Source organism: Saccostrea cucullata, unplaced genomic scaffold (genome assembly GCF_032062105.1).
Source record: "Saccostrea cucullata isolate Sc308-1 unplaced genomic scaffold, CSIRO_AGI_Scuc_v1 ctg2003, whole genome shotgun sequence".
Lineage (NCBI taxonomy): Eukaryota > Metazoa > Mollusca > Bivalvia > Ostreida > Ostreidae > Saccostrea > Saccostrea cuccullata.
Genome location: NW_026940248.1, coordinates 44594 through 56993, shown reverse-complemented (window position 1 = coordinate 56993; position 12400 = coordinate 44594). Strand labels below are relative to the sequence as shown.

The 12400-nt window shown below is 35.5% G+C and overlaps 1 protein-coding gene across 8 annotated transcripts; it reads right to left on the bottom strand.

The window, feature by feature from the left end:
* Nucleotides 1-1912: 1912 nt before the first annotated feature.
* Nucleotides 1913-9733, bottom strand: LOC134255030 (uncharacterized). 8 transcript variants are annotated; one of them, XM_062737564.1, is made up of 6 exons: nucleotides 9427-9474; nucleotides 8954-9020; nucleotides 8597-8649; nucleotides 7452-7701; nucleotides 2665-2741; nucleotides 1913-2188 (listed from the first exon to the last, which is right to left on the bottom strand). In XM_062737564.1, exons 1-6 carry the CDS (start codon nucleotides 9460-9462, stop codon nucleotides 1955-1957), a joined length of 717 nt encoding a protein of 238 aa, XP_062593548.1. In that variant the 5' UTR covers nucleotides 9463-9474; the 3' UTR covers nucleotides 1913-1954. The 8 variants fall into 8 exon arrangements, with proteins under 8 accessions (XP_062593548.1, XP_062593547.1, XP_062593546.1 ...); XM_062737563.1 differs by lacking the exons at nucleotides 8597-8649; nucleotides 9427-9474 and adding an exon at nucleotides 9695-9733 and having other exon boundaries at nucleotides 1925-2188; nucleotides 8901-9020; XM_062737562.1 differs by lacking the exon at nucleotides 8597-8649 and having other exon boundaries at nucleotides 1925-2188; nucleotides 8901-9020.
* Between the last annotated feature and the right edge of the window lie 2667 nt (nucleotides 9734-12400).

Genomic DNA, 12400 nt, shown 5'->3' with positions numbered 1-12400 from the left:
TAAATAAAATATTTGTATACTGTATCATACAAAATTAAGCATTATCCTTTATCATAAATAAAATTTTTTATTGTGTAAGGAATCAATATCAAGGTATGCAATATCCTCAATCAAATATTATTTTATCAAACTTGATTTGTAAAATTTTTTTTTATATTTTATGTTTAGACTAGTAACGTGATGCGGCAGTCACGCGACTTTAGCACATTGACTTGAAGTGTAAGGAATATTTTTTGCTGGTCAGCGGCATGTAATATTGATACAATTAAATTGTTTTTAAGATTTCAAGGATGGCACTTTTCAGTTAAAATCAATCAAATAAATTATTTTTGATCTAAACTTTGATTTGTAAAATTAATATTAATAAAATAGCGAAGAAGACATAAAATTCTTCTGTAAATAATATTTTATTTAATTAGATATATTTTTTTTGTTGTAAAAGCATTTACATGAATTGTAGTATAATAAACAGACAAGTCACTGTCAGGCGTACATGTGTATGTACTCTCAGTTGATCAAAGAAATGTGCCAGGTGTCATAAATCACTATGCTCTCTTTTTTAAATGAAACATTTTTACCCTAAGCTTCTTGCATTAGAGCAGACATTCATAGCTTTAAGTTTCTTCTTCAACAGGGGTTTGTTAAAATTGTAAATGTGACAATGAAACTTTATATGAAATTGTGACTGTGGCTCAAAAATTTCGAAATTGTAGACTTCTGATGCCCTGTGTCCACTTTCTATTAATTGTAGGATCACGTTTTTAGTATCATCTGACATTTCATTGCCATGGTTTCCCATTTGGTAAACAAGGAAGTAGAGTAATAACAACATCAAATTTACTCAAGAAAATCCGGAAAATTTAATGTCAGTAAGAGGTACTTCCCTTTGTTCATAAAAAATCAATACAACTTTGTTCATCTTTCTACCAATCTAACTTTGAAGTTTTGAAGCGGCTACGATATTCACAATTTTTGTTTCCATTCACCCATTGATGCTGTATACCAAATTTGGTTGAAATTTGTTGATTAGTTACAAATTAAGCTTAGAATGTTCAAAAGTTTACTAACAATGTACGACAGACGACGACTGACAAATACAGATAGCAATGGGTCACTTGACTAAACTCAGGTGACCAAAAAGTGTGCAATTTACTGTGCGAGATTTCTTGCCAACAGTTTAAGAGAGTTTCAATTTTTAATTTTTGTAAATCATTTAGTTTTTATCCCTCTACTTCCAGGCACATTTTTCACCTAATTTGTATATTTTATCCTCCTTTCAACCTTTAATCATGTTAATAGTCGCCTCTATAGGCGATAAACTAGCTTGATTTGAATTTTCTAAGGGATTGCAGAAAATTCTACTTCAATGAAGTTTATCGCTTGTAGAGACGACTAAAAAGGCTTGGGAGGTGTAGAAAACATATCGATTTATTTAAAATGTGTCGAATTATGCAGGGAAAGGAAGAAGATAGATTAAGCAGTGCTGGAGATTACTGAAATTCTCCCAAACAGTGCGCAAAAAATCGTGCGCACCGAAGTTTGCATTACGGGATCTGTAACCTAATGGTCAAAGACAACTATATAAAACCATAACGCTACAGTTCTGCAGCTAGTGATAAAGATGTATGTCTAATACTGGATTCATTTAATATTGTGGACTAAAGCTTGGCTAAAATTACAATTTCATTGATAAGTTAATTCACAGGGATGAAATCTTCATACTATATACAGAACTAATACAAGTTAAAAATGAAGAGTGAAATTTTAAGAACTGGGGAATCATTAAATTTCATGGAGTCCAGTTTTGTTTTTTGGGGATTTAATTTCCAGGATTAATTCACTTGTATCTACAAAAGGGCAAAAGGAAAGATAACTTTAAAAAGCCAAAGCCAGCTTATCTTTTTGTGGTCAAGAGGTACCTACAAATTCTACGAATATTGAGCGACCATTAAATCTAATCATTCCAAAGTATATTGTGATACATAAACAACATAAACAACATACCCTTTGCGTTACTGAGGACTTTCTCGCGTTCGTCGAGATGTGAGAATTCTAGCCCTGTGACAGGAAGTGATCGGATGCTGTCCGTCTCGCCGTCCTCTGAGTCCGTCTGCTGGCCCTGAGTCTGACGAGATTTCCGGGGAGATCGCAGTCGTGGGCCGTGTCTCTCCAAACCTTCCGAGATTTTCTGTTTAATTACAGTAGATAAAACTCGGATGTAAAACAATAAATGATCATCCATTACTGAACTTTTAGACATGTAGTATATATTTTAAAAAATTTCCAAGAAATTATTGAAGATTCAATTAACAACACAATACTCAGTTTTCTGTTAAGTTTATGAAGCCTGCTTTATTAAACCGCCCTCCCCTTTTACCTTCAGAAACTGTTTATTATCTCACTCAGTTTTTTGTTGAGTTGATGAAGCCCCCCCCCCTTTATCCGCCCATCTACCCCCCCCCCCCCCGTTCTTACCTTCAGTGATTGTTCCTCACTCAGTTTTGTTGTTGAGTTCACGAAGCATCCATTTATTACCCCCCCCCCATTATTACCCCTCCCCCTTACCTTCAGTGTTTATACTCCTAAATCAGTTTTTTGTTGAGTTTATGAATCCCTTCTTTATTACCCCCCCCCTCCCCGCCCCCTTTATAATCCCCCCCTTACCATCAGTAACCGTTTGTGTTCCTCACTCAGTTTTTTGTTGAGTTTATGAAGAAGGTTAGACTTGGCCATCTCGGAACCTGTGAATCAAAGTGAAAGTGAAAGTAACAATTTTATATACTCCACATGTTACCAGCTTCTGTATTTTACTACCATAATAAAATGTTAATTGAAAAAAAGATATTAAGTTTGTGACATTTCAAAATTAAACAAGAGGCCTAGGGGCCACAGCGCTCACCTGAGCTTGAATTTACTCCAACCCCCAACCCCCTCCAGCCGTTCATCATTTGAACAAACTAGAATCTACACTACCTGAGGATGATTCCATATAAATATCACTAATCATAGCTTTGAAGTACTTGAAAAGAAGATTTTAAAAGGTTTCCCTATATATTCTTATGTAAAACTTGGGTCGGCCATTTTGGCCCCACCATAGCCCAGGGGGTATTTGAACAAACGAATATACACTACCTGAGGATGATTCCACATGAATTTCATTTTTCCTGGCCCAGTGGTTCTTGAGAAGATTTTTAAAGATTTTTCCGATATATTCCTATGTAAAACTTGGGTCGGCCATTTTGGCCCCACCCTAGCCCCGGGGGGTCATGATTTGAACAAACTTGAATCTGCACTACCTGAGGATGATTCCACATAAGTTTCATCTTTCCTGGCCCAGTGGTACTGAAGGAGAAGATTTTTAAAGATTTTTCCTATATTCCTATGTAAAACTTGGGTCGGCCATTTTGGCCCCACCCTTGTCCCGGGGGTCATGATTTGAACAAACTTGAATCTACACTACCTGAGGATGCTTCCACATGAGTTACATGTTTCCTGGCCCAGCGGTTCTGGAGAAGAAGATTTTTTAAAAATGCCATTAATTTTAACAAATTCATGATTATCTCCCCTTGGAAAAGGGCGTGCTCCTTCATTTGAACAAACTTCAATTCCCTTCACACAAGGATACTTTGTGCCAAGTTTGGTTGAAATTGGCCCAGTGGTTCTTGAGGAGAAGATGAAAATGTGAAAAGTTAACGACGACGACAACGAAAACAACAAGGACGACAGACGACGGACAAATTTTGATCAGAAAAGCTCACTTGAGCCTTCGGCTCAGGTGAGCTAAAAATTCTTATAATTGATAAAGAAAAATAATTCAAAAGATCACGCTCTTTTAATACTGTTAAAAATAAAATTTAAGAAGAAAATTAGAATAATGAAGCCGTAGAAACAGAGATAAGTTAAAAATAGAACTGAGACATTAAAGCAGCAAAAAGCTCAGAAAAGACTTTTTATGTACTTTTAAATCCTAATTAACAAAATTTGTGAATGTGAATATATCGGTGCATTTTAGAATCAGATTATATGCTTAGCGGCTAAGTTTTGAATTTACTTTGCTAAAAATAAATAAATAAATAAAGTGCAGAAATTTTAATTTTTAAAATCTTTACATATTGTATACATGTATAGCACTTGGTTATTTGTGCATTTTTTTATGAGAATATATTTATAACACTATAACAAGAATACATGCAGTTATAATCTGACCCCTAGCCCTGGGCAGTACATAAAACAATCATACGAGGCTGTAATTATCCAGCAATCTTAACGTGTGTGAATGAAATATAGTAACTTGAAGACTACCAAGAAAAAAAATGGTTTCTGTGAATTCAAAATCACACTTTTTTTCATTGTCTCACAGAGTAAATTTTCTTACATCTTATATTAAAAGACTATCGTTTTCTAAATAAAAATCATTGATAAATCTTGACATTTTGATCATGAACACACACATTAATTAGCATGTATTGATTAGTTAAGTCATTTGTACAGTCGTTAGTCTGAGAAACAAACACACAGTAGCTGTGGCCTGATTGATTAAAATGTGGAGTGATTTCACAGAGATTTTCATGCAATATTGATAAAGCCTTCTGTTTGCCTGACACGAATTCTGAATAGTCCACACACACAAAAATAACACATCGGGGGGATTTATACAGGTCATCTGGTTTATTGTATGTAATGGTTTGGGCCGTGAATATCACCCTGGGTAGGTCAGTCAGTAGAGCACCTGTCAGTCGGTAGAACACCTATCAGCCAGTAGAGCACCTTTCAGTCGGTAGAGCACCTTTCAGTCGGTAGAACACCTGTCAGTCAGTTGAGCACCTGTCAGTCGGTAGAGCACTTGACAGTCGGTAAAGCACCTATCAGCCGGTAGAGCACCTTTCAGTCGGTAGAGCACCTGACAGTCGGTAGAACACCTATCAGTCGGTAGAGCACCTTTCAGTCGGTAGATCACCTGACAGTCGGTAGAGCACCTGTCAGTTGGTAGAGCACCTTTCAGTCAGTAGAGCACCTGTCAGTCAGTAGAGCACCTGTCAGTCAGTAGAGCACCTGTCAGTCGGTAGAGCACCTGTCAGTCAGTAGAGCACCTGTCAGTCGGTAGAGCACCTGGAGCACCTGTCAGTCAGATAGAGCATGTCAGTCAGTCCTGTCAGTCGGTAGAATCCTGTCAAAGCACCTTTTTTTCTTAATTGGCTTGATAGAGCACCTGTCAGTTTGGTAGAGCACCTGTCAGAGTTTCATTTGATCATCCGGTAGAGCACCTGTCAGTCAGTAGAGCACCTGTCAGTCGGTAGAGCACCTGACAAGTGATGCATGGGTCCTGGATTCAATTCCTGTCCAATCAAACATTTTTTTTCTCTTAATTGACTTGATAAACAGATGTATTTGGTTATTTTTTTTATTTTATGAGTTTCATTTGATCATCTTGGTACAGGCTAATTTATGATAAATTCACAATGAAAAATTGGCTTCCTTATAAAAAGAAAAAAAACGGTTTGTGAATTGTGAATTTTAAGAAATTCAAAGAAAAAATATGAAAAGAAAAGAAGATAAAAGATCTCTTGTTCTATAAAGCTGTGTAAAAAGATTTTTTATTAATGTACATCTACAGACAAAACAGTCAACAAGCAGTAAAAATAATTTCTGATTAAATTAAAAAAAATGTCTTATAACTAAATAACTAAACATATTCAAAGCAATTATATCAGTATATAAAGATCTGTAGGCTCATAGACTGTTCAAAGCTTAATACTTGCATCTAAAACTATTCATTTAGGTGTTAGTTCCATATTGTTTTAGAAAATGATGTGAAATGTATGTAAAATAGTTTTGTTTCCTTTTTTTCTTTTTAAATATTTTTAAACTACATGGTTTAGTAAAACACTGACTGACAAAAGCCACACTTCTAATTTAATTGTAACAACATTGCAACAAGTAAGCCCTCTTCTTTGTCATTTTATTTGTATCATCGTTATGTCTAGTTGACTATTGAAAAGTCATGAAATCTGCTTTAAAAACACTTCTTTTTCTACCCCTCAACTAGTCTTGGAGATAACTATTATAATTATATTGCCTTGAACTTTGAACTTCTCCGATTCCATTTTTAGTCTTGAACTTTGAACTTCTCCGTTTCTATTTTTAGTCTTGAACTTTGAACTTCTCTGTTTCTGTTTTTGGTCTTGAACTTTGAACTTCTCCGATTCCATTTTTAGTCTCCACTACACTGCGGGACAGGTACAAAAGCAGGTTACTATGGTGACAGTTATACATTAGCTACTCACCGTGGTGACACATATACACGTGTGTGTGAACTTGCCCGTGGGACTATCTATTTCAATAGTCTGGACAATTAGTATAAAAACCATGCAAATCAATACAGACAACTCCAATTATTGTAACATCTGTTTTAGTGATGTTTTGGTTATTGTAATATTTCTTATGATTGTAATCTTCATATTGTTGCTTTCTTTAATACACCCCCCTTTTTAATTCAATTTTTAGATGTAAGCTATTTCTTATTTCTATTCCTAAAGAATAACTGAATAATCATGATAATGGAAACACTCAATGAATAGGGCTGTCTGGTTGTAATTAATTGATATCATATTGTAAGTATCTACTGAGTGAATAAAGAGAAGTGGACTTATATGATACACCTGTTGTATTCCCTTTTTTCTTTGCATTCGATCTTAGGGATGTAACATTCATGCAATAATTATTATGTAATATATGCAAAGTCATTCTGTTCATGCATTTGAATACACAATTTAATCATAAACTGTGATTTCTAAAAGCTTTATGTGATCTTAAAGTTAAATATTTTATGCATAAAAATGCAAACACAGAATAAATCAAAAGCAAATATATAAAAACATTTTTGTATGTGCATTTCATTCAATCTAAATTTTACATGCTTTAGTTGTGTTTGACTTCTAAAATGTGTATTCGACATGAAACAAAACGAGTTCCCTCTATTTTGAAATAATTTAAGTCGTATTTAAAAAAAAAAAGTATTTTTAATATCAATTCATTAAGATTCTGATAAAACAAAGCAAAACTCTTAAACAGATTGTTTTACCATTTCATCTTTTAGCTATTTTCCCACATAAATAGACCAATGGAGAGTAAGACAGAGCTAATATCTCCAGTCTGAAATTTCTTCCAAATGTATCCCCCACCCCTCATAATTATAATTAGAATCAATAATGTCTGAAGGATCAGTCAATTCAAAGATTAATTCTAGATCCCTAATGTAATTCACTCAATTCAAAAAATTGTCCCAATGTATTCCACCTTTTAAGTATCAATCAAGGAATCAGTCAGTTTAGATCTTCTGTCACCCTCAAGCAATTCACTGAACTTTTACTTCAACAAAAGTCCCCATAAAAAGACATCACTCATACACCCAGACACCAAATCATATAAATCATACAGTTCTATCTCCTTACTTAGTGAGTCCTCCATTAGGGAATCATTGAGTTCATCCTCATGCTCACGCTCCAGTTCTGACATCCGACTTGTCCATTCCGACTCGACTCTGCTCATCTCCTCAGAGTGCTCCTTGTTCAGTGAATCCCTTAGTTCATGTAGAGCCGCTAGGTGGCGTTGTTCCTGTTCTGAGGTCATGACCTCCATCTGACCTTGATAGATCTGTTCCAAGGTCAGTCTCATGGCCTGTAACTGCAGGTTAAACTCTTCCTGTAAAACAGATGTTATGATGTCAAGCTTAGGTAATCTTCTTAAGGTCAAGACAGATTTCAACTTTTCTGGTCAATTTCAATAGCATATTTTCATGATCATTTTTTCAAGGTCTAGGCCCATTTTTAACTTTTATGTTCTTTCTTATTCCTTGAACTAGTTACTGTTTAGACTGGTTGACTGTACTACCTGGTTCTTTGTCTGTTGATCTGTCAGTCTCTGGCTGATCATCTCCCCCACTCCCTGTACTTAGTGTATGTGACTATATTACCTGGTACTTTGTTTGTTGGTCTGTCAGTGTCTGGTTGATCTTCTCCCCCACCCCCTGTACTTAGTGTATGTGACTATATTTCCTGGTACTTTGTTTGTTGGTCTGTCAGTTTCCAGCTGATCATTTCCCCCACCCCCTGTAATTAGTGTATGTGACTATATTACCTGGTACTTTGTCTGCTGGTCTGTCAGTTTCTGGCTGATCATATCCCCCACCCCCTGCACTTAGTTTATGAGACCATAGTACCTGGTACTTTGTCTGTTGGTCTGTCAGTTTCTGGCTGAAACCCCCTGGTTAGTGTATGTGAATATTACCTGGTACTTTGTCTGTTGGTCTGTCAGTTTCTGGCCCCCCCAAATGTACTTTGTGTATGTGACTACACTACCTGGTACTTTGTCTGTTGGTCTGTCAGTTTCTGGCTGATCATTTCCCCCACCCCCTTTACTTAGAGTATGTGTCTATACTACCTGGTACTTTGTCTGTTGGTCTGTCAGTTTCTAGCTGATCTGTTCCCCCACCCCCTGTACTTTGTGTATGTGACTATACTACCTGGTTTCTGTCTGTTGGTCTGTCATTTCTGGAATTTTCTGTACCCCTTGTCTCTTAGGTATGTGACTATACTACCTGGTACTTTGTCTGTTGGTCTGTCAGTTTCTGGCTGATCTGTTCCCCCACCCCTTGTACTTAGTGTATGTGACTATACTACCTGGTACTTTGTCTGTTGGTCTGTCAGTTTCTGGCTGATCATTTCCCCCACCCCCTGTACTTAGTGTATGTGTCTATACTACCTGGTACTTAGAGTATGTGTCTATACTACCTGGTACTTAGTGTACGTGTCTATACTACCTGTTTCTTTGTCTGTTGGTCTGTTAGTTTCTTGCTGATCATCTCCCTCACCCCCTGTACTTATTGTTTGTGTCTGTATTACCTGGTACTTTGTCTGTTGGTCTGTCAGTCTCTGGCTGATCATCTCTCCCACACCTTGTAAGATCCTCTCCAACTGTTGTTGATGTTCTTGATCAAGGCCCTCCTTAAATGACATCATCTCCTTTTTCCAACAACAAAGTCATTATATAGTAAATTAAACTGGTTCAAAATTAAATATTCCTCAAGAACGTAACACAAAAAAATTCAAAGATATCGCAGGTTTTTTTTTATAACATCAACAGTTCGTTTTCCAAAGATGTAAAAGTGATGGCATCAGTTTCAGATAAGCTTATGGAAATATACTGTAGGTTCATTTTAATTCACAAGGGTAAGTAAAATTTTGTTGGTTCGTGGGGACATCATTCATAGGTAACTCATATAAACAGAAAGTTCAATTAAGAAATATGTTGACGAAATAAATATTCACAGGGATGCAAATTAGTGGATAAGCCTAGTGACCTATGTAATCCATGAACATTGATGATAATCCACAGAACCTGACAAGACCTTCTGTCTGTATTACTTACCTGATGGTAGATATCTCGGATGCTCTGCTCAGTCATCTCGTCCTGTTTCTGTCTGTATTACTTACTTGATGGTAGATATCTCGGATGCTCTGTTCAGTCATTTCGTCCTGTTTCTGTCTGTATTACTCACTTGATGGTAGATATCTCAGATGGTGCTAGTCATTGCTCATCATTTTGGTACCGTGTCTGTCTGTATTACTTACCTGATGGTAGATATCTCGGATGCTTTGCTCAGTCATCTCGTCCTGTTTCTGTCTGTGTTACTTACCTGATGGTAGATATCTCGGATGCTTTGCTCAGTCATCTCGCCCTGTTTCTGTCTGTATTACTCACTTGATCGTAGATATCTCAGATGGTCTAGAGTGCTCAGTCATTTCACCCTTAGTCTGTCTGTATTACTCACTTATTGGTAGATATCTCGTATGCTTTGCTCAGTCCTCTCGCCCTGTTTCTGTCTGTATTACTCTCCATGATGATAGATATCTCGGATGCTCTGCTCAGTCATCTCGCCCTGTGTTTGTCTAGCCAGTTCTTCTCGAAGTGAGTCAAGTTGAGATTCATACTCAGATCTTAGGCCCTCCAACTGTGAAAAGAAAGAGAGAGTTGTAGATTATTCATATTAAATTAAGTATGTCCCGCTAAAGTTATTTTAGGGAACTACTTGGTATAAGTCATCTAGTATAATACCACACTTGATCTGCACATAATGATTTTATCAGTTACAATTCATAAATAATAATTATCTCACCAATTCAGCAACCAAAAAATTGAACTTTTCACCATCTCAATGAAATTTTAAGGATTTTAAGGAATTTTCATGTTTTTCTTAAATTCCCATCATTAAAAATACATTGTACATATATTCCACCCAGAAACATCATGAATTCTGACCTTGGGGCCATAAAACTTACACCAGCTCACTTTTGATCGGTGTCTCACTTTTTCTAAAGGAATATACAGTGGAAAAGTGAGACTAAGATCAAAAGTGAGTTTGTCTTAGTATTATGGCCCCCCAGACTGACAAATTCATTGGAACACAGATGAAGCATTCAGATTATAGATGCCCCACTGTTCTTTAATTAATCCCCAATAAAATTACTCAAAACATGTTCAAACCATACGTTAAATTTTAAATCTGAGAAATATCTACAAGTTCAAATAAAAAAAAACAGCCATTTACATGTACATCCTTTCTATTGACATTTATGGGTTGAAGGAATGATTAAACTCTATTTGTAAATTACTTGTCTGTGGAATTACGCAACACAGTTAAGGTGCGCAATGGAAATATCGACCAAATTTTGTATTTAAAAATGTGTCGTAATCGGGATGGCGATTATTTTTAGTACATTATTTATATCGGATAATTGTAATTATGATTAATAACTACATATCGAGGACGATTATATTTTATATTTAGACTAGTCATGTGATGCGGCAGTCACGCGATTTTAGCACATTGACTTGAAGCATTGATGTTACATATAAACATTACTAGTGCAAAGGCATAACCAAGTTAAATTTCCAAGTTTAATATATCAATATTTTCAACACGCCGTGTAGTTTCTAAAAAGTGCTGCGATCCTATCTAAATTCTGCAATTTCATTGTTAAAATTTTACTTGTATGACCGAATGCTATATTTTTTGCTGGTGAGGGGCTTGAAATATTGATATAATTAAATTGTTTTTAAGATTTCATCAGGATCGCAGCACTTTTCAGATACATTAATAGTTCTATAGTTGAAATGTAAAAGCTTACTTTGATCCATAGAGTGTATGCCCTTGCACTAGATCGATTTATGAAGACCCCCCACATTACCCTCCGATGTACTTGCATACAAATATGCGGCAGTGTCATACGTAATGTACAGAAAACATATTAATAAAATAGTGAAGAAGACATTGAATTCAAGTTATTGACCCATAGAATATCTGTAAATGATATTTTATTTAATTAGAGAATACATATTTTGTTGAGAAAATATTACTTGATCTGTCTCTCACTGCATACAAACTACGTCACGTTGTAAGAAATGACGTCATATTGACAAGTGTATTGCGATCAGTGACTTATTTATAACTTGTAATGTGGGATTTAACTAACGACAAAACAACACGCTGTAGTAAGTTTTTATGTAGTTTGATGATTTCTTACTGGTTAAATTAGCAGATAAACTCATTTTGTGGTATTTTAAAGAAATGTTGTATGACGTATATTGTGAATGATGTCATAGTCAAGTTTTCCCGTACAAATTAGGCTCCGCCTCCTTTTGTAACCTTCACTGTGCTGCGGATTAAACTCTATTTGTAAATTACTTGTCTGTGGGTTTTATTATTTAACCATTTACTAAGTGATTTATTTGAATTGCACCCATTTTACATGAGGGTAAATTCAAGTTACTTAAATTACAAGCAGCTTAACATTTCACTGAGGTCAAAGACATTTACAGTTAGGGTCAATGAAAGTTTTTAAAGTTATCATTTTAAAAGTTCTAACCCAACATGCTCTATAAGGTACAGAGGAGCCTCATTTATCCGGACACTTTGGTTCCTAGTTAATTTGTCAGGATATGTGAAGCGTCCGGATACCTGAATTACCAGTTTAATAAGACAAATTAACGTTTAAAGAATTCTGTTCTGATGAAAAATGGTCCAGATAGTGAAGCATCCGGATATCTGAAGGTCCACTAGCAGTTTCTAAAATAAGGCAAGCTATTGACAAACAAGTTTATAAAACAAGGATCTCAACAATCCTATTTTTGCTCTGTACCTCATTTGTATTGTTTAAGATAATTTTTTTTAGATTGTTTGTGCATAGGATGAGAATTAAAGATATTGATACATGTCTACAATAGCAATGTACATGAGACTTCTAAAGATGTGATTTATGCCTCTGGTTAAATAACATGTTCAAATACTGAAAGACAAATATAATCATTTGTACAGTGAAAACTGTCTAATCCGACACCTGAA